Source organism: Nothobranchius furzeri, chromosome 2, assembly GCF_043380555.1.
Source record: "Nothobranchius furzeri strain GRZ-AD chromosome 2, NfurGRZ-RIMD1, whole genome shotgun sequence".
In the NCBI taxonomy this organism is placed as follows: domain Eukaryota; kingdom Metazoa; phylum Chordata; class Actinopteri; order Cyprinodontiformes; family Nothobranchiidae; genus Nothobranchius; species Nothobranchius furzeri.
In genome coordinates, this window is record NC_091742.1 from 62861078 (window position 1) to 62884570 (window position 23493).

At 41.8% G+C, this 23493-nt stretch overlaps 1 protein-coding gene across 1 annotated transcript in view; it reads right to left on the bottom strand.

Moving 5' to 3' along the window:
• The window catches only part of igfbp2a (insulin-like growth factor binding protein 2a), a 31976-nt gene extending 14625 nt beyond the window's left edge, over positions 1 to 17351 (bottom strand). The window contains exon 1 of the mRNA XM_015946687.3: positions 16781 to 17351. Within this exon, the coding sequence (XP_015802173.2) occupies positions 16781 to 17336 (556 nt within the window). The 5' untranslated portion in view covers positions 17337 to 17351. The remainder of the gene's footprint in view (positions 1 to 16780) is intronic.
• Between the last annotated feature and the right edge of the window lie 6142 nt (positions 17352 to 23493).

Consider the following 23493-nt stretch of genomic DNA (forward strand, 5'->3'; position numbering starts at 1 on the left):
CTGATGTGTTTCGCTGCATGCTGTGGAGCGGGGCACATCAGCTTGTCCTCCAGTGATGCACCGATCACTGATGCGCCCGCCAAGCACGGAGCACTCAGCTGTTTTTGCGGTCGGCAGATCTGCCTCCTGAGCACGGCCACAGTAACAATCAGGTGTCGCCACATTTAACACGTGATCGTTCATGTCGGTTCATTTCCTTTGATGTTTTCTGTCTTTTATTTGCGTTTGGCTGTGGAGCAGGGCGCATCACCTTGTCATCCGGTGACGCACCGATCACGCGGCCACCAAGCAGCGAGCACTCCGCTGTTTTTGCGGTCGGTAGATCTTTTAGAACTGCAGTTCAAAGGTAACTCATAAGGTGAATATATATGAACCCAGGTAGCAGTTTTTCTTTAGGATTGAGAGGAGATGCAGGAAGATAATAAACAGGCAGGACAGAAAAATAGTCAAATAAAAACAAGTTAGTTTTTGTACCTGGTGGTTGCAACAAACAGACACCATTGAAGGTTATCAGAAGTGAGGAACAGAAAATGAAATAATTATTTTAATGTTTAGAGCAGCAGGAACTCCGAGAGGCTGCAGGCGCATCAGTGAGTTTGCGGCCGCTGCGCAGGGGGAGGGGGAGAGGGCTGAAGCAGAAACTACCATTGTTAAAAGAAATGTGTTTAACTTTGAAAATGTGGGCGCAATTTTAATTGTCAAAAACTCCAGCGAACCATTAGTTCATTTTGCTCAAATAGAAATAGAGGCCTGCCTCTAATTCTGGCCCTCCTTCCAATAAAGGCCTGGAGCTTGATGAGCTTCAGTCAAATACAGGCCTGGGTCTGTATTAGAGGATAGGGTTGTCACGGTAACCGGTATAGCGGTAAACCCCGGTAAAAAAGTTGACAATAAAAATAACCGTCCAGTTTTTAAAAAACTATATTATCTCGGTGGGTTTACCGTGGCCGCGGTTTCGGCGCGATGACCCTTACCAGCCACCGTCGCTTCAGCTGAAGTTCCCGCTGCGCGCACACGCACTTTTTAATTTGCAACGGCACCAAAACTTTGAAGCTGAAATAATGGCCGAAGGAGGCGACGGCAGCGCCCAGGACATCCATCAGCCCTCAAAGAAGACTAAATCGGAAGTATGGGCATATTTGAGATTTCTGAAAAATGCTGAGGGACAGTTAATAGAAGACGGCTATCCCGTTTGCAGAACGTGCAGGAAACAAGTGTCTGCAGAAGGCAGCAACACTTCAAATCTCATGGCACATCTGCGTGACCATCACCCACGTCTCCACAGCCAGTGCAAGGTAAGATAACATTAGCATTTTAGCTGAAATGCATGACGTGAGGACTTTTGGCTGAGGGAGAATGCAACGAGTCACTATATACTGCAGCCGCAGCGTCCTCTGCCAGCATTTAAACCGTGTCACGGACACCCTGTTGCTGGATGAAGCATCTTATTTGTTGATGATGAAGAGAAATATACAATTAGTTCCTTGTCATGGATTTGTTTACTTATTCAATGCCATTTATACTTGAACATTTGGATTTGATTACATAGTGTAGTAGTTATTTTAGTAATTTGTTTAAAGTGGATATTTATTTTAAATACATATTTTTTAAGGTTGACTTGTACAGTGCTCAAGTCAAGTGTGGACTGGAGTTTTAGATTTTCATTTTGATAATGAAGAAAACAAGTATATGAGAAGACAAGTGGTGTTTCTTTGATTTGTTTACATATTGTTTATGTTTTGAATGTTTGGATTTGTATAATTTAAACCTGCACTGACTACTGTAACAAGTTCCAGAAAAATAAGCTATTTGTTCCTTTACTTGTGAAAAGTTGCACTTTTGCTAAGGCTTTGTGTTATTTTAGGTTTAATAAACACTGTTAAACCTTTTCAGAACTATTTCAGTTTGTGTAGAACAGGACTATCAATGCTTTCTGAACATATGCAACACCGTTTAAAAAATACCGCGATAATACCGAAAACCGTGATAATTTTGGTCACAATAACCGTGAGGTTAAATTTTCATACCGTGACAACCCTATTAGAGGATTTACGGTATATATATGGTGGTGGAGGAGTTTGAGTGCCCTAATGATCCTAGGAGCTATGTTGCCTGGGGCACTTAGTGCCTGGTAGGGTCTACCATGGCAAATTGGTCTTAGGTGAAGGGTGAGACAAAGAACGGTGCGAAGGATCTTTCATGGCGGTGAAAACGAAGAGTCGGAGTACCCGGCCCGGAGGGTTACCGGGGTCCCACCCTGGAGCCAGGCCTGGGGTTGGGGCCCGTGAGCGAGCGCCTGGTGGCCGGGCTTTCGCCCATGGGGCCCGGCCGGGCCCAGCCCGAACCGGATACATGGGCTCGTCCAACTGTGGACCCACCACCCGCAGGAGGAACATGAAGGGTCCGGTGCAATGTGAATCGGGTGGCAGACCAAGGCGGGAGCCTTGGCGGTCCAATCCCCGGACAAGGAAACTAGTTTTTGGGACATGGAACGTCACCTCGCTGGCGGGGAAGGAGCCGGAGCTTGTGGCAGAGGTTGAGCGGTACCGGCTAGATATAGTCGGACTCACCTCGACACATTGCATTGGCTCTGGAACCCGAGACCTGGAGAGGGGTTGGACACTCTACTTTGCTGGAGTTGCTCCGGGTGAGAGGCGGAGGGCTGGGGTTGGCTTTTTGTTAGCCCCGAGACTCTCTGCCTGTGTGTTGGGGTTTACCCCGGGGGACAAGAGGATAGCTTCCTTGCGCCTTCGGGTCGGGGAACGGGTCCTGACTGTTGTTTGTGCATATGGGCCAAATATCAGTTCAGAGTACCCACCCTTTTTGGAGTCCCTGGGACGAGTGCTAGATAGTGCTCCATCAGGGGACTCCATTGTCCTGCTGGGGGACTTCAATGCTCACGTGGGCAATGACAGCTTGACCTGGAGGGGTGTGATTGGGAGGAACGGCCCACCTGATCAGAACTCGAGCGGTGTTTTGTTATTGGACTTCTGTGCAAGCCGCAGTTTGGCCATAACGAACACCATGTTCGAACATAAGGATGCCCACCGGTACACTTGGTACCAGGGCAGCCTAGGTCACAGGTCGATGATAGATTTTGTAGTCGTATCATCTGACCTGCGACCGTATGTTTTGGACACCCGAGTGAAGAGAGGGGCGGAGCTGTCTACTGATCACCACCTGGTGGTGAGTTGGATCAGATGGCAAGGGAACATGCCGCGTAGACCTGGCAGACCCAAACGCATAGTGAGGGTCTGCTGGGAACGCCTGGCAGAAGAACCTGTCAAGACGGTCTTCAACTCCCACCTCCGGCAGAGCTTTGACCACGTCCCGAGAGCAGTGGGGGACATTGAGTCCGAGTGGGCCTTGTTCCACTCTGCGATTGTCGAGGCGGCTGTTGCTAGCTGTGGTCGTAAGGTGGCCGGTGCCAGTCGTGGTGGCAACCCCCGTACCCGCTGGTGGACACCAGAGGTTCGGGGAGCCGTCAGGCTGAAGAAGGAGGCCTACAGGGCGTGGCTGGTCTGTGGGTCTCCGGAGGCAGCAGACAGGTACCGGATAGCCAAGCGGGGTGCAGCAGTGGCAGTTGCCGAGGCAAAATCTCGGGCGTGGGAGGAGTTTGGTGAGGCCATGGAGAAAGACTATCGATCGGCTCCAAAGAGGTTCTGGCAAACTGTCCGGCGCCTCAGGAGAGGAAGGCAGCAACTCGCTCACACTGTTTACAGTGGGGATGGGGAGCTGCTGACGTCAACTGAGGCTATAGTCGGACGGTGGAAGGAATACTTTGAGGAGCTCCTCAATCCCACCAATGCGCATTCCGAGGAGGAACCAGAGCTGGGAGGCCTGGGGATGGACTGTCCGATCTCGGGGGCAGAAGTTGCTGAGGTAGTCAAACAACTACACAGCGGCGGAGCCCCGGGGGCGGATGAGGTTCGTCCTGGGTATCTCAAGGCTATGGATGTTGTAGGGCTGTCATGGTTGACACGTCTCTACAACATTGCGTGGTCATCGGGGGCAGTTCCTAGGGAGTGGCAGACCGGGGTGGTGGTCCCCATCTTTAAGAAGGGTGACCTGAGGGTGTGTTCCAACTATAGGGGGATCACACTCCTCAGCCTCCCTGGAAAGGTCTACTCCAAGGTACTGGAGAGGAGGGTCCGATCGATAGTTGAATCTCAGATAGAGGAGGAGCAATGTGGTTTTCGTCCTGGCCGTGGAACTGTGGACCAGCTCTATACCCTTGCAAGGGTGATGGAGGGGGCATGGGAGTTTGCCCAACCAATCCACATGTGCTTTGTGGATTTGGAGAAGGCTTATGACCGTGTCCCCAGGGGCACCCTGTGGGGGACGCTCCAGGAGTATGGGGTGGGTGGCTTTCTGTTAAGGGCCATTCAGTCCCTTTACCAGAGGAGCGTGAGTTTGGTCCGCATAGCCGGTAGTAAGTCGGACCTGTTCCCAGTGAGGGTTGGACTCCGCCAGGGCTGCCCTTTGTCACCGGTTCTGTTCATCATATTTATGGACAGAATTTCTAGACGCAGCCGTGGTGTGGAGTGTGTCGAGTTTGGTGGCAGGAGAATCTCGTCTCTGCTTTTTGCGGATGATGTGGTCCTCCTAGCTTCATCCAGCTCTGACCTTCAGCTCTTGCTGGGTAGGTTCGCGGCCGAATGTGAAGCGGCTGGGATGAGGATCAGCACCTCCAAATCTGAGACCATGGTTCTCGACCGGAAAAGGGTGGCTTGTCACCTCCGGGTCGGGGGAGAGGTCCTACCTCAAGTGGAGGAGTTTAAGTATCTCGGGGTCTTGTTCACGAGTGAGGGTAGGAGGGATCGGGAGATCGACAGGCGGATTGGTTCGGCGTCTGCAGTGATGCGGACGCTGAGCCGATCTGTCGTGGGGAAGAGGGAGCTGAGCCAGAAAGCCAGGCTCTCGATTTACCGGTCGATCTACGTCCCAATCCTCACCTATGGTCATGAGCTTTGGGTAATGACCGAAAGAACGAGATTGCGGATACAAGCGGCCGAAATGAGTTTCCTCCGTAGGGTGGCCGGGCTCAGCCTTAGAGATAGGGTGAGGAGCTCGGACATTCGGGAGGGACTCGGAGTAGAACCGCTGCTCCTCCGGATCGAAAGGAGCCAGTTGAGGTGGTTTGGGCATCTGGTCAGGATGCCTCCTGGACGCCTCCCTGGGGAGGTGTTTCGGGCATGTCCTGCCGGCAGAAGGCCCCCGGGTCGACCCAGGACACGTTGGAGAAGTTACATCTCCAATCTGGTCCGGGAACGCCTTGGGGTCCTGCCGGAGGAGCTGGTGGACAAGGCCGGGGAGAGGACGGCCTGGAGCTCCCTAGTTGGGATGCTGCCCCCGCGACCCGGACCTGGATAAGCGGAGGAAGACGAGACGAGGCATATATATATATATATATATATATATATATATATATATATATATATATATATATATATATATATATATATATATTAGGGATGTGTATTTTTGAAATTCTGGCGATACGATACATATCACGATACAGGGGAGACGATACGATATATCACGATATATTGCGATACATTCAGTCAGACGTTACAAGCTATTTTTTTACTGAATTTATTGTAAAAATGTTCAATGAACAGTCCAAACTGATACGTAACATGTTTAATATGTGGTATCTGAACCATGATGGAGGGATTTACATTTCAGTGGTGGAAACAAAACCCACTGCACACTGCTGCCAACTAGCGGGTGGCGATTGAATTGCGCAAAACGAAAAGAAAATACACAAATGTTTGCATGTAAATTCTTTCATGAATTAGATACACGGCTTTTGAATATCGATGTATTAATCGCAGGAAAAAATATCACGATATATTGCCATATCGATATTTCCGATACACGGCTTTTGAATATCGATATAATATTGCTGGGAAAAATGTCACGATATATTGCCATATCGATATTTTCTTACATCCCTAATATATATATATATATATATATATATATATATATATATATATATATATATATATACACATATATATATATATATCTACATATACATATATACATATATATATATATATATATATATATATATATATATATATATATATGTTTTTTTTACTATCATGTCAAACCATATGTCAAATTTTAGGAAGAAGCCTAATAAAATATGTTTTTTATATGGGAAAACACCTTTCTTAGTAGAAAAAGATGCACTGGGGATGAATGGAGACCCATCCAAGAGAGCAGCTAGCCAGTATGCCAGCCCCAATAGACAATGCCAGTCCACGGTGCATCTACGGATGTAGTCCTGGCACAAGAATTCAAACTATGATTGGTCGCACTTAGATAATGTCTAGGTACCAATCAGTGAAGAATCATGCAGGGGAGGGTTTAAGTGGTTTTGGGATAGAGGGTAACACTGCTGCTTAAGTAGAATGTTGAAATAAAGCATATCAGAAAAAAAGCAATACAGCAGGAAAATCTATTTGGTCTGTCTGGGTCTGATCATTTATTTATCTCTGATCAGTCTTGGACATATTCCGTTGTTTAGGACTAAAGTTTGTCTTTTTAGATTCATGTTTGGGTCCTTCACACTTTCATCCCTTTTCAAGAACTTAGACATCATCAGTAAAGTACAAAAACAAGATGTCCAACCATCTCTAACATTATACAAACATCAATGATTCTAACTGTAATGGAACATTTACCAGTAGTGTTACTGATATAATTCAACTTCAACATGAAACCCATCCGTCTCTCCAATCAGAAATACTCATATGACTTAAAAATTACCATTTTTACTTTATTTCTAATTAAATGTTACACAACTACTGAATATCAGAGCTGTAGAACCAGTTGTTAAATCCATAAACGTGAATTTTATCAAGGAGGTGGAAATTTGAACAAAAAAAATGTTAAGTTGGGCAAGAGCCCCAAAAGAAGACAACAGAAGGCAATACTTGTATGCGTTGCTGTTTATAGACCATTACAAGGCCTTATGGGAATGTTTTCTTGAGTCACAAACTCAGCAGAGTTCAGATCCATTTGTACCTTTCAGACTTTTTGGCCATGAAAAACCCATTTAAAAGCAGGCTTTGCACAGGCTCTGGCACGTACACACACACACACACACACACACACACACACACACACACACACACACACCGCTGCACCCAAGACCAGGCTCAGCTCATTACAGGCACCGCAGGGTGAACTCTGAGGCAATTTTACAGGACACAAATTAGGACAGGAACTGGGGCAAGCTCAAACACATCAAATTTGAAGAAAGTCAAAGGCAGAAACTATCATTTTTAGCTGTAGACGAGAAGGATACGAAGGTGGTGAGGAAGTACATTTTAAATGTGATTTATATAACACATTTATTATAGAAGGAGGTAAAGTTTCCTGTAAAATCTGTAGTAATGACCTTTAGAAAGGATAAAACATTTAAAAGGATAGTTTATGAAAAAGGTTTATGTCAAAGGTTTATGTACAATTATGATCTCAATTATTGTAGCTCGCTCTCTGTGTTCAAAATCTTACACAGGCTCGCCCCAACCACTTTACAGGAGTTCATTAGAAAACAGAGAGGGGAAAAACAGCAAGAGCTAGGAAACGTTCTTGGGAGTGACTACCTGTCCCTTTTATAAACAGACAGTACTCTTACATTGCACCTTCCCATTGTGGAATGCAATTCCAACCATATTTTGTGAACTTTGCATATTTGACTCTTTCAGTAAGTTTCTGAAGTTAAGGCTGTTATATGTCCAAATCTGCTCCCACAAACAAACAAATAAGTCCCATCTTCTACTGTTCCAAACATCAAGGGTTTGAGTGTGTTAAGTGTGTGCATACATAAACCAACAAGCTGTTTCTAGGATGAAACATTAATGCAGTAAACAGTCTGTAAGTGAATCTGCATAACCAGGATCACAACATGAAATGTCTGAACCAGTAGGTGACCTCCTTAACTGCTATTAATGTAATTGTTTGTATTGATCCGTTTATATGAAACGTGGAATGTTACCTCATGCTGCTATTATTAAATCTATCATTATTGTGTAACTTGACCCTATAAAGCTATCTTAGGACTGTTTTGCAAACTGTAATATTATCTTGCTCGGCTATCGTGTATACCCATGGTATAAACTTACTGCTATTTTATCTTATGCTGCTATATTTGGAACAATGCTTAATAATTGTTTTGAATTGATGTGTGGCTAGAATTAGCCTGCCAAGGGACTGGGAGATGGAAATATACTGTATATCTATATAAAGAAAAACCCACAATGGTCACAGAAAACACTTGACTCTGACGAATGTAATAATAGTGTAAATAAAAATTCTACGAAATGCAAAATTTGAAGCCTTTTGAAATGAAATGTGACCAATGAATGTCAGACATTGTTTTTCAACCATGCTTCAACGGAATTATTATGTCTCCTACACCTATCTCCTGCATTAGCTTTTGATAGAAAATGGAAGGTGAAACTCTGGGGTATGAAAACCCTGACAGATCTATGCCATTCGGTCACTTAACATTCATGGACTCAATCATCTTCACTCACGACGGTGGAGTATTGTTGTTTTAACGTCCAGAAAAAAGGCATCTAATACCTAGAATAATCAAGGCTAACCGTTAGCATTAGCGACTTCAACACGTGGCAGAAGGTCCTCCGGTAAAACATCAGTGTTGCAAGTCAGTGGTAGAGTCGCGTTTCTGTTATCCAATCTGAGACAAGAAGTCCAAATATCAGGAATCTGAAGTTCTGCTGTGAAGTGGGCCGGTGATTTTTGCCCCCTGAGGGGGCCTATGACCTTCAGATACATCAGAGGCCCACTCGCTCGCTTTGCCGAGACAGCTTTGCTTGCTGACCAGATCTCCGAAAACATCCACTACACTGGTAACGTAAGCTCTTCACAATGGCATTGGGTGGTTAGGGTTAAGATTAATTTGATAACTAAATAAATCAAAATAAAATTCAACCTGATTTATTTTACAAACCCAGACATCACATCTTTCTGAGTCATTTAATTAGGCCTTTAACATCTAAAATCAGGTTTCATCAGAGTTTATTCATTGTCTCAGTTAATATTTAAATCATCATTCATAATCATTTGTTCTACATCATCATTAATATTAGGAATATAGTATTAAATACATTTTTATAAACTATATTTTTGCTTCTGTGTCAAATTATTATAGTGTTGGTTCCTTGGCATACGCAAAGTACCTATTTATATCATCAATCAAATATTAAAAGTTCAATTATATTGACAATCCATGTTTTATGGAAAACATTTTATTGAATATTTTATTAACAATTTATTAAAATTAATCACTTACTAAATGTTACAAAAGAAAATGATCTTTTATATAGTGCCTCTCAAGATAAAAATTATGAGGCGCTTCACAAAACAAAAAATTTAAAATATAAAAATAAATTTTTCTAATGATTAAAAATTGTGTTTAAACTGACAAAAAAATAAAAAAGTCAATTTAAAGGAGCATGGGGCAGGATGAAGAAACGAAACTCTTTAGCAACGCACTCGGCGCTGTGAGTAACAGCAGCCTGGCACGAGAGCGCGCACAAACTCTTCACTAGAAAAAAAAAGTTACAGTGATGTAGGGCCAGAGTGCGGCTCGAACAAGGCACCGTGTTGAGCGATGAAGTAAGTAACATTGTTACTTTAGTCTAATATTTGTAAAATTCCATGACACCATTAGCATTAATTATAAGGAAAGGGAGAATGAAAATAAATAAGAAAGAGGGAAATCTGTGGATCTTGGGAAAGGCGGAACAGAGCAGAATAAATAAAGGGTGATGATGAAGGCTACGCAAAACCCAGCTTGAACAGGTGAGTTTTCAGCTGCTTTTTAAAGGAGACCACTGAGTCCACTGAGTTCCAGAGTCTGGGGGCCACAGCAGCAAACTATCTGTCACCTTCTGTCTTTAGCCTGGTAGCCTGACCAGCCAGCTCCATGCTAAGCATGGGGCTGAGAGCTCTCCTATTAAAATTGCCCCACCCCCTGAGAATTCTAACTGAGCCAATCAATGAGCAGCGTATGTCACACACCACAATGCTGAGTTTCTCAAAAACATGGCGACTAAAGCGGAGTTCGCTGCAGCTCTTTCCTTTGTTCTCAATGACTTGAACACGTCTTTAAAACCACAAGCACTCAAAGCCTTTCTTCTAAAGAAAGATGTTTGCGCTGCCGCCATATGCCATTTTTGACTACAGCTAAAAAAAGTAGTGTTGTGGACGTCACACACAGCAATGCTCAATTTCTCATAAACAACGAAGACAGCGGTGGAGTTCACTGCAACTCTTTCCTCTGTTCTAAATGACTTGATCATGTCTTTAAAACCACAACAAGTAGAAGCACTAAAAGCCTTTCTTCTAAAAATAAATAAATTAAATGAGGTTTATGCAGTCGCCAGACGTAATTTTTGACAACCGCTAAAAAAAAATGACAGCATTGCACGGTACAGTTGGCATTTCTGCCTTTTTTCTGATTGGTTATTTTTGAGCTGGCTAGTCCCGCCCCTCATGTGCCTCTCTGCCTGTGAGTATCCAGATTCTTTCTCTGTGCAGAATTAAACAGAGGACGAGTCAGGCAGGCCAGGCTATTAGCCTGGTGCACTGCTCAACCAGTAGCACTTTCTAACACTTCAGCTAAACTCCAAAAGATCTTATTTCAGTTTCAAAGGTATATGAAGTAAGAATGACATCCTGTGGTCAGATTTGGGTAATGCGGTCCCTGTTTCTAAACAAACAAGTGACTTTCACTTTTCCTATTCGTGAGTTTGAAGGTCGCTCCCAGCTGTAGCTTAGCGCCAGAAGATTCTAAATGACAAGCGAAGTTGCTAATGTAAATTTTGTTTGACAGTGTTATGAAAACCTTTAAACAATGTTGCTGTTTTGTTCCATTTTGTAGTCTTTTACTTCCATCTAGTGGTCATTGACGGTGGCGGCTGGTGAATTAATTTTTGGGTGGGACAAAATTTAACAAGTGGTGTGCGGAAAAGCCACTTATGAGAAGTTATGAGAAGGTGCATAAGAATAATGATGGTTTTAAATAAATATATACTATTAACATGTTTCTTATTAATTTGCTTTCTTAGAAAATGATGGTTTATGGGCAGATAAATTAAAAAAATGATGGTTTATTAGAAAAAAATTATAATAAAAATCTTTTAAAAATGTGTAATTGCGAGTCACATTCCTGGTTTTTTAAACCAAAAGCAAAATTCAAGCAGGCAGAACAAAAATAATATAAATATACTCACTAAACATTAGTCTCTAACGTGTTTACATAAAACATGTCAAAAATGGAAATATTATTGTTTCATCGTATTTCTAGTCAAAAACAAAAGGTTTTCAAGAGAAACACAGATTAGAAAAGTGTTCACATTAAGAATGTATTTTTAAAAGCCTCATCACTCATAATTCTAATAATTAAGTCTGAAATTTGCATTTGGGACGACTGAGCTAAATTCAGATGCGTTATCCACACATCACCATCAGGGAACGCCAAATCACCATTCTTTTGCGACACCGACAGACTGGTAACAGCAAAATCTTTCTACAAACGTGCTTAATATTCACCAATATATGCTGATTCATCTTAAAAAACCTAGAAAACTAATTTCATGAAGTTACAAGCATCAACTCAGTCTTACCTTTGCTGGTTTAAGGTTGTAATAGTTTTAGTAAAAAATCAACTTTTTTACATGCAAGAGAGTGTTCAAAAGCCTCTGATGCCACATTCCATCATTTTCTGGTTCTTCATAAAAGCTAAACTCCACAAAGTTTACTCAGCAGCTCTACAACGATGGTGAACCATGGAAAATATCCGGTTCTGTCCTGACCTGAGCTGAGACTGATGGTCTCCTGGATGTCTTCACGGGCGCTTTAACCTGCGCTCAAAGGCTCTCCTATTCTTTGTTTTGGAGAGGGGGTGCCAGTGCGTATGTGCCAATTAGCATAGGTCTAGGGTAGAGATTGCTGCGCCCAAAAGTAACAGGTACGTAACAAGATGATTTGGTAGTGTTGAAGTCTAAATAACATTTTTAAACTATACTTAAATGCAGATTATACACAACACTAAAAGTCTGTATGATGTAGAAATTGTTTGGTTTAATTTTCATGGTCTATTTTTTATATTTTGTGATTCTTCTTCCCCTTCCTGTGAGACTGGTGGGGCGGCGCCCTAGTGCCCCCTATGGATGAGCCACCACTGGTCATTGAAAATAGCCTCAATAAAGAGGAAATGATGTGACATAAGACAATAGGAAGTTTCCAACAATCAGGCAGCTGCTTGGAGGAGGAAGTATTGGGGGATGAAGATGTTAACCAAAATACTAGAAAATGTAAAGTTTCTACCCTTGATTGTTGTTGAAGATTATAATAAATCGATACTTTTCTTTCCTCCATTTTTAAGAGTTGCAGTTTTTTACTTTATATTAAACTGACAATGAGTAGTTTTTTACCATTAATCTCTGGAAAAATCCATCAAAATATTGTTGAAAATGAATTAAATGATGCCCATTGTTAAAAAAAAAACTATTGGCAGCTTCATAACATTTAGCCAAAAAAAATTTAGTCCAAGTCTCAATCTTGGCTAAAGTGATGCCATTTTAATCTAGACAGGATCTTGGGACTGTGGTTCATGCCTTCATAACATCACGTCTAGACTACTATAACTCTGTCTTAGTTGGCATAAAATCAAGGTAGCTTGTCTGCAGCTCGTTCAGAATGCTGCAACAAGATTCTTGGTTGTCTGATAATGTGACACCTGTTCTGGCTACTCTTCACTGATTTCTTGTTGATTTTAGAATTTGTTTTAAACTCCTTTTAATGGTTTTCAAGGCTCTAAATGTACTGGCTCCAGCATATTTAGCGGAGTCGTTGCAACCGCACAAATGCTCCATTCCGAGAGCCAGTTGCCGCTGGTGGCTTCCAGAGCTCGGCTAAAGACAAGAAGGGATAGGGCGTTGTCCATAAAGAATTAAAACTGTGGAACACGCTTCCCTTATCTGTTAAGCGCTCTTCTTCAGTAGCAGTTTATAAAACAATGCTGAATGCCCACTTTTATGGTTTGGCTCTCAACTCTGTGGGTTAGACGGTGTTGATCTTTTACATGATTTTATTAAAATGTTACGTGTTGGTTTTGAATTGTTTTTGCAGATTTTTTTTTTCATTTAATTTGTTACTGAGCAGCAATTTGGTGGCATGCCTCATGCCTTTAAGGGGATCTATAAATAAAGGTTGAAGATGATGATGATGATGATCTGACGAAATACACGTAAATTGCGCTCCCAGGGATTTTTGACCCTCATTGCCATCCGTTGGTAAGGTCTTACTTGAACATAAAAATACTGCTTGCTTGCAATGACTTACGTATGTTCTGCCCCCTATCGCCAGAAAAAATACACACCGTCAATTTGATTATGTTGTCTTACTTTAGCTTATGTTCTTTTAAAATATGTTTTTAAGTTTTTTTTTATGCAAATTTAGGCTGCAAATCAATCTTAGCTAGCTGTATTGGGACATTCATTCGCTAAGTACTCTTATTGTGAAGGTTTTTTTAAAGAAGTTATGCCTCTGTTAGGTTCTGATGACACTGTGAGTGTAATAATGTTGGTAGTCTGAGTCATTAAACCAAACAGCAGCTTTACCTTGTACTCTGCAGTTACAACTATTGACTTATATACTGGACAAATAATGTTCTTAGGCTCGAGTTATATGTTTTTTAGACAAAATGGAAAGTTCTCACCAATGCCATTTTGACCATGTCACACGTCTTGTCACACCCAGACAATCCAAAAATAGGAAAAAAAGGTGGAGCTGAGGGGGAGGCTGGTTGCAACAGGGTTGGAACAAATGAACCAATGTAGCTACTAGCTAACTTAGCTAACCCAAGAAGCTAAGAAGGGGTTACGAGACAGCAAACCACGCGGCCGCTTGGCTTCCATGCGAGGCTGTAGTTATGCTGGTCACCTGTGGAGCTGTTAAAATACAATTATTTGCAATTGGACCCAGGCTGCTAATGGGAGGTCATGCTTCGCCTCGGTCAGAGATAAGCAGGAGATTAGCTACATGCTAACTCAAGCTAACGGGGAGTTTTCGGGCACTTTTAGTGAGAGGAACACGGTTAAACGATTTTAAAATGATCTCAAAGAGCAGCAGTGTTTCTGCAATCTCCCCCAGAGAGCCTCACAGACAAGAAGCACAGCTACAGCCTACAAGTGAAGTTGTACATTTTTTTTAACTAAGACACATAAAATGCCCCAAATACATTTATATTCTAAAAGTATTTTTTCAAGAATAAAAACTTTAATAACACTTTTCTTTATTAAAGCTATGCCCATGTGTCAGCAGCCTATTCATGTTGTCATAGTCTTAAACCATCATTGACCCAAATGTAGGGTGGAAAGTTATTTGAGGAAATTCTTGGCACGCATGCGTCCGAAGTTGATGCCTCAGGATAATATGGCACAAATACCCGATTTTAGAGGAGCAGCCTAGAATGGGTTGGGGGATTATCTCGGAGCTATTTCAGTCCTGTGGGATCTGTCTAGGCATCCCTGCAGGTACACAGAAATGATCACTGTTAGCTAACAATGTGACTCCCTAAAAAAACAGATGGCACATAAAGTTTTTGTTTCATTTGTTCACCTTCGTGATCATTTATGATGTAGTTATGAGGGAAGCAACTAAAAAGCCACTTGGTACAGTTAAATACACATATATTTAGGTTTCCATTATTGGAAAATACAGTTGTGGGAAACTTTCAGGTGTTTGAAAGAAGATTTTCTTTCTACCAATGATACCTTACTTAAATTTTAACATAAAAAATAATTTCCAATTAAATTTCGTGTTTAAATTTTTGATTTTTTTATGCCAGTATATTATTCACCAATGTTTTCATGTATGGATAGCATTTAAAACATAAATAGAACAAAATAAAATCACAAGTTTCAATAAAATATGAGAGCCTGTTAAAAATAGCCTAATTCCCATTGCCAGCCACGGGTGTTCCTCAGGGATGAGTGCTTACCCCACGTTTGTTTATTTGGAAAATCAACAAATATCTTCTCTAGTGGCAAATAAATGTTATAGTTATACTTATCCGTAACGGTAAAAGGTAAAAGGCTTGTATTTGATGTAGCGCTTTCTAGAGTCCTGGAACCCCCAAGGAGCTTTACAACACAGTCAGTCATTCACCCATTCACACACACGCATTCACACCATGGTAGTGATGAGCACACTGACAGAGGTGAGTCTGCACAGGCGCCACCGGTCCCTCCAAACACCACCAGCTGGCAAGGTGAGCTAAGAGTATTGCCCAAGGACACAACGACAGCAACAGACTGAACAGGGTTCGAACCTGCAACCTTTCGATTACGGGTGAGGACTTAACTCCTGTGCCACTGTAGTTCAGAACAGTAACAGTAATAACAGTGCATTTTAATATTTAGTGGGCTCAGACTAGCCTTTACTGCATCACCCTTAACCCTCTCAGGCTCAAAATAAGTTTTGATAAAAGGACGAACAACTAAGTCCTTCAGGGGTACTTCTGTGTTAAAAAAATGCTCATGAAATACGTATGTGGAGTAACCAGGTAGGTAGGTTTTAACGTTGCAAATTTGCAACGCCTGCCCCCAGAGGGTTAAAGGATGTAAACTCTGTTTCTGCGAAACACAAGCTGTTCAGGGACAATGACATTGGTTGTGTTTTTTTTATTATTCCTTAAAATACTTCATTTAAAATGTCTTATTTCTAGAATAAAAAACACTAATTACACAAGTAATGGTTAAGCAACTAGTTAAATGTCTCGATAAATATTGAATTAAATAGTTTAATTTAATTAGCTCATGTAAGTGTGAAAATGTATTGGCAATCTCCTAAATCTGAGAGATATTTTGAAATGTTGCATTGTATCTGTCAGAGAGACTGAGAACGGCGCATATTGCCTTATGCTGAATATAGTTTCATTGTTTTGTAACTTGCAAAGTAGATATTTGCTGTTGTTTTGTGCATTGATTAAAAACCTTACATTATCTCCAAATGCTTTTTTCACCTGTGTGACAACAGTTTATTTTGCAAAAAATTACTTTACATCACGACAAAGTCATTTTTGTTGTTTTTATTTTTCTAATGAGGACTCATTAATAGCATAGCTAGCATGCAGTCAAGATATGACATTATGAGGCATGCCGCATTGATTCTCCCAATCTGTTTGTGTCAGGAGAACAAGAAAACTTTAGGCCTATTTTAGGCCACATACTCTGCTGCAGATTAGTGAAAAAGCATTATTTCCTAGGGAATGTCAACATCAATATTTAGCTTCTTCTTGCCTAAGATTGATGCTGCTTGATACCCCTTCTCCCCAGTCAGTACAGCATTAATGGTCCCTGCTTGTGTCCTTCTCTACAGAAACGTCACAATGTTTCTGCTCTGTTGCAGTGACTCAAAGACTTTTTTTCCTTTGGGGAGGTATTGGGAAACTGTAGAGATCCAGCTGTTTGGTGCACAGCTGATCTAAACTGCTGGTTATTCCCTTTCTTTTCCTTCCCTGCATGAGTCAGAACGAGTACAACACAGAACACCATCTGCACCAGTCGTGACCCTTTAAATCAGCAAAAAAATAAAAAAAGCCTAGTTTAGGGAATATTCTAGAGTCCCTTATTGAGCCCTACTGTATGTCTACGGTGTTCTCCAGTCTAGACAGTGTCATTAAAAATTGATTGAGGAAAGGCAGGTTTCCAGTGAACCGACTGACCGCTGCTTTGCTCCCGCTGCTCCTGGCTGGAAGTGGCCGCCTCGGTCTCCACTTTGCGCCGGCACTGGCCCTGGCCCTGCACCAGCTGCTCCAGCGGCAGCTCCGAGTCGGGCGTCGGGTAGCACCGCAGACCGGTGGAGCACCTCGGGGTGTACACGCCGCACGTCTCCCCCTCCTGCCGGGCGCAGACGGGGCAACACCCGCAGCCCGGCTCGCGCACCATTTCCGCGCACGTCTCTGCAAGCTTCGGGCACAGCGCCTGGCGCTCGGCGGTGCAGCCCGGGCAACGGAACACCATCTCGGCCAGGGAGGCACCGGTCAGAGCCGGGGAGAGGAGCAGCAGGCTGCAGAACCACAGCATCGTTCTAGGCTTCAGGGTGTCGGTCATTATCATGGGGCGATCGAAGGCAATCCCAAGTGGGAAAAAAAGGGAAGAAATGTGCACGCGAACAGGTGAAGCCGGGGGCTGAGAGGTCTGCTGGGTCCTACAAAATCCCAGATTTAGGATAGAGTCGCACATGGGAGTTAATTGGGGAGAAGAGGTGAAGTTGGACATTGAGATATGAGGCAGAACTCCAGCACGTTTTTATTTCATTTGATTGATGAAAAAAGAAATGTGTTAACATTTTTTTTAGGATGCATTTAAAATTGTTTCAGTGCTGCAGCCGCAAGCTAATTGTTTTAAGTGGTTGTCATGGAAACGTTGCCATCTAACCCACTGACTGAATATATAATTTCAACAATTATTCTTAGTTTTTGTTTGTTTCAGGCTGGGTTGGAAATGCAGTCTAAGTGAAGCCAACTTTTAGTTGTTTCTAAAATGAGATCAGATGATCTCACAGGGGAACCAGGTTTGTATTGGATAAAGCAGTGGTTCCCAAATTGGGGTCCAGGACTCGCAAGGGGGTCCTCACAATTTTGTCTGTGCTGAGGCTAAATTGTATTTGAAAAAATTACATGTATAATATCCTAATAATGCACTCAAAACTCCATACAAATGCCTTAACTCTGCACAAAGTTTGTAAACAATAACAATCCATGGTGTATGTGCGTGGAGTTGGGGTTGGGAGGCCCTGGCTTGTCTTGGACACAAGCAAGGGAGTCTTCAAGGAAAAAAGTTTGGGAACCAAAAGGAACATTAGTGCCACATCGACAAAAGGTGAAAAGCCAAGATAATGTTGAGATTAAAGTCCTAATGTCTGATAAAATGTCAAAATATCATTTCCACATTAAAGACGAAATGTCGAATGAGACATGTCAAAAAATTTCGAGAGTCTAATGAAAATGCGATCTCCAGAATAAAGTTTAATGAAAGACAAAGTCTAATTGTCTGGGTGAATTTCAAAGTGGAATTTCCTGAATAGAGTAGAAAAAGTGAAGAAGAAAGTCATACTGAAATAATAATGAAGCATTTTTATCAGTAAGACGAGCTGTGTTTTAGCTTCTTCCCTAGAAGCATCCACAGTGGAACTCAAAACGCAGTCCTACACAATAAGAGTCTCAAAAACACACATGCACCTCAAATGATTCAAACGTTATAATGAAGTTTGTTGATCCAGCTGTCTGAAAACACTCAACTCTTATGTAAAGGAGCAGACCAAGTTCTGCGTTCCACTATGGACGCTGTTAGAGAGATGGTCAAAAGTTAGCGCCCCCTATCAGTTATTTTGATAGTTGACAATTAGCTGTTTCCTTTCTTTGAGGAGACTCTCTTGGCCCCATTCCAAATTGGATGAGTTTTTCTTTTACTTTGTCAATCCTAATAGATCCCAAATGAGAAATGAACACATAACTTTCACAGTCGTCCACACGTTTTCTTCTCTACGTAATTTGGACTGCCACTTTCCAGCACACTCCTAACCAGACCTTTTCTGGAGGAATTAAGCTTAATGAATCTTAGAAATCTTTTTTCCCTTAAAGTTTTTTCTTTCAAATGGACACATGTTTGTGCTCAAAATGACTGCAGCGAATACGAGCCACTTTCTCCAAGAGTGTAATATCATCCATGGCGAAGCTTGTTCATTTCAATCAGCACTGTCTCCCCCCGACTTTGAGAATGCATAAACAAACAAACAAGTAAAAGGTCTATGTCCAGACCATTCCTTACATGGAAACGCTTCCCCGCTGTGGTCCAAATGTCCATTAACACTCAATAAAAACTTGCCAGCTTCCACCGTCTTGTGCACTTTTGTACAGTATGCTACTGTGCACATTCACGGCCATTTTTCCTATCGATCGGTGAGGCCAAGACTTGAGGTGTCGTGCTTGGCCACAAAACAAGCTCCCATTAACCCCGTCCAGTGCAGTAGACTAATAGGTGTTTATCCAAGGGGGACCAGAAATAGATGCAGCATGTGAAACCTAACTCCGCAGATATAAATGCAGATTATTTTGTTTAGTGGGTGCACCCTGATTTAACATTATTTGGCCGTATTCACAGCTCACCTTTGGGGGGTGCACAAATGGAGAATGGGCACATTTGCAGGCGGGCTGCATCTCTGAGGCGTGAGTCAGGAGGATGCCCAGAGGGCTGTTTGCACATAGAACCTCATGAGTCATTTTGTGAAACCATGGATGGAAACGAAGCAGGAGAGGAGGCCTGCCATTTTATAAATAAAAGCCCTGAGGGCAAGGATTCGTGTCTGGGATGGTCACTAGCTAATGGTCCAAACGGGCCGCGGGATCTGCCCATGTGTGCAAAGTAATCCTCACCAAGGTCAGTTCCTTACATTCCTCCGCTTGGAGCCGTTGAGCAAACACAAACTCTGGATAAACTCTGCATTGATAGAGGACGGTATGGGATCACTGATGAGTGCAGAGTAGTTCATGTGGAGTTTTATATGATAAGGAGCTCATCTCCAACTAGTGAAATGCAAGAATCTATCCAAATCAACACGGCTGCAGCGCAAATGTGGTTGGACTCAGATAAATTTACTGTAATTCAATCAAAATCTATCGTGTTGGTAGCTGGAAGGCATCTCTATCACAAACGCCAAACATGTCGTTGGTCATGCCTCCCCTCTGCAGTAAGAGTGTATAACTCCTCCGTTTAACTGGTACTGGCGTTATCCTGTTATACAAAACATCAACGCAATTCATTCAAACTTTATTTCAGACAAGGGATATGTCTATAACAGGAATAAAAAAATAGAAAACAAGTAAAAAACACATTCTAATTAAAAACCGTATAGGCAGTTGTTCCAATGTTTAAAAAGGACTGAGGAGTAACTCGTGTCACTGTAAGTTAAATAAGACAGTGCTCTAACAACAGCGTTAGCTGACAAACTCAGTCGGCAGATGAATTTATACATGAAGAGCCTCAGAAGCGCATGAAAAGTAGGGATGTTACTCACAACAAACATATGACTTGCCGAGGTCCATCTAGGGAGCTTCATGAGGATTCTAAAAGCATCCTGATAAGCCACTTGAAGCTTCTTCATTACTACCTTACTATAGTTGCACCACAAGTGGGCTGTACAGAGAGGAGTACAAAAGGAACGAAAGAGGGACACTTTAACAGGATCTGAGCACTTGCCAAAGTTACGTGCCAGAGTGTTAGCCTGCATGTACAGCTTACCGCATTGCCTCTTAATGTCCTCGTCATCACAGAGGTCACTTCTTAAAATGTGCCCCAAATATTTTACTTTGCTTACCACTTCAAGGACCTGATTTGTTTAGTTAAAAGATGGAAAATTAAGCTTCAGGTCCCCTTTAGTAGCAGCAATCATAACCACACTCTTTTTAGGGTTAAACAGGATGTCAAATTGCTCACCATACTTCGCACATGCCCTGAGCAGCTGCTGCAGGTCTGCGCTATAGGGAGACATGAGGACTAGGTCATCTGCATATATTAAATGATTTACAAGGCGGTCACCCACCAAGCATCCAGTCTTACTATCATTCAAAGTAACAGACAGCTTGTCAAGGTACAGGTTAGAAAGGACAGGAGACAGAATCCCGCCTTGTCTGACTCCATTCGACACCAATATTCAGTGTGTGTTTAATATTTGTTTCATGTGTTCATTAAGTACGTCTGTGTTCATTATGCTGCATTGTTCCCTTTATTTGGTGTTTTTAGTGGTTGAAAGTTTCAACAGTAGCTTACTGCCTTTGTGTTTTTACCTGCAATCTTGTTATTTTTTTCTTTTTCCTCTTCTCCAAGTGTTTGTGCTGCTATAACAAGTGAATTTCCCCACTGTGGGATTAATAAAGAATATTCTATTCTATTAATTTCATCTTTGGCCATACTTTAAACAATTGAGCCTGATTTGTGCGATATTCTAACTTTTCAAGTTTCACCTGCATTGAAATTTGGAACAAATCTAAACCACATCTGACTTTGCATAAAACTGAAACATTTGTGCCCTGAAACACTTTAAAAATACATCTATATTATCTAACAATGATTACGTTCCACTGTGTGGATGTTGGGATTTGAGTCTTCACAAGCAGAGGAAAAGTTAAATATATTACGTGATCAGTGAGCCTGGATAAAACCATGTCACACTTACAGCACTCACAGCTGGACCATGACCTCATTTTGTAACTAACAAGCTGTCAGAAACCATTTTAAAGCTCGCACGGTGAACCTGAGATGCAAAGGAGTTTTTATACGGCGAGTGCATTCTGCAGCATCTTACTGAATGGAAATGTTTACCAAATGACAGTGCACACATCCCTGCTTGGAAATGTTAGATTCACAGGTCCCAAATGGAGAAAATGCTTATGTACGTTTGTTTGTGAGCATGCATGGCCAAGTTTTTGTTCGCTGCTTAGCAACAAGGGATGCACTTCGACATCAGGAGCAAGTTTATATTGTTGCTTTATTTGTTAATGCAAGACACTGAGCCAAACTTCTCCATAAAAAACGCAGACTGTGACCGGAAAACGGCCCTCCTGAGGGGGGGGGGGGGGGGGGTCTAGTCCATGCATACTGGCCACTTTATTAGGCACACCTTGCTAGTGCCTTGCTGAAAACTAGAGATGGTTGTGAGTGAAAATGGCAGAGCGGCACATCTGGCACAAACTGAAACACAGAGTTCAAAGTGTTTTAAATGAGCTTTTTACTCAGTTTGAACTTCATCCTGCTGTTGTTAGCACACCTGGATGCCCAAACACCTGAACAGGTGCACCTACTAAAGTGCATGTTTAGAAACAAAACATCAAAGCTTTGAACTTAGGGAAACAAACGTGACTGTTAACAAGCTACAAATGATTCAATCAAAGTTAAAAAGTCTCAGTATCACAACGTTGTGTTTCACTTGTAGTATAATACATGGAAGAAATACTTGTTTTTCTGCTCAAAATGAGAGTATGTGGCTGTCTTTAAAGATATGTGTGCTTTGCTAGAGGACGCCACCCAGTGTTCACCTGCAGAATCACAGACACAGATGTGATGGTCAGTTTATTTTAAAAATTAGAAATTGATTAATCAAGTAATATTTTTTACACACAGTAAAGTTTACTGTTAAAACAGTGGGAGATATTTGTTCAATTAAGTAGAAAAATACACGTTCTTTTTTTTCCTGTTTTGACTGAAACTCATTCATAAATGAGCTTTTTGTAAATAATAGAAAAAGACAGGGCCAGTGGTGTTATGTCGACATATGTTCCCGCTTCTTCTGGAGACAATTAAGAGCCAGAGCGCCTGCCCACTCTCTACCATGGATCCCCAAAAGCATGCTCACCAGCTGCATGACTGTGTGGTACAGCAGCTGCACCACATTCAAACAGAAGACTCTGCAGTACATAGTGAGAGTCCTTGAGAAGATCATCGGTTCCCGTTTTCCATCATTCTAGGAAATTTTACCAAAGCCATCAGACTCGCAAAGCACTGAGTATTGTGGGTGATTCTACCCATCCCAACTGCTTTATCAGTCTCCCCTCTGGCAGCTGTATGGGGGACCTATAGGCCAGGACCAGCAGACTGAGGGACAGCTTCATCCAATCGGATGCTGAACTCTCTGGTCTCGCCTCATTCTTTTCTGACCTCTGTCGCCCAAAACCCTGGACACTAACCAGAATATTTAAATGGAAGAATACACCGCTTTTTACCTTCGTTCAATACTATTTCTATATTTAGAACTGTCCTTTTCATTGCATATTTTCATTTCAATGTTTTTTTTACATATCACTGTTTACACCAACACCCATAGGCCTTTTGTCTTCTTTTCTAATGCATATATTTGTCTTTGTTAGCTCTTATTGCTGTTTTCAACTGGAAAAGTAAGAAAAAAAAACACTTTCAATTCTGTTGATAATCAACCAAAGTAGATGAGAATTGATTGATTTTATTAGCAATTTTTTTAATCTATCATCTATCTATCTATCTATCTATCTATCTATCTATCTATCTATCTATCTATCTATCTATCTATCTATCTATCTATCTATCTATCTATCTATCTATCTATCTATCTATCTATCTATCTATCTATCTATCTATCTATCTATCTATCTATCTATCTTTTCAGTATTTTTAATTGTCATAATATAAACCAAAAGAATTTAAAGTGAAAAGCTGGTGAACAACTGTTTTCTACAGGGTGAAATATCTCGATGCAACACTGGTGTTATGTCATGATATGTACCCCCCACCAACAACCCACTTCACTACCTGCTTACCGCGTTTGTTTACTAAAGCCAAAGTATTCTAGGAAAGATATAAAAACAAATGTCTTAATTATGTTTCACAACTTTTTGTTCATTTCACT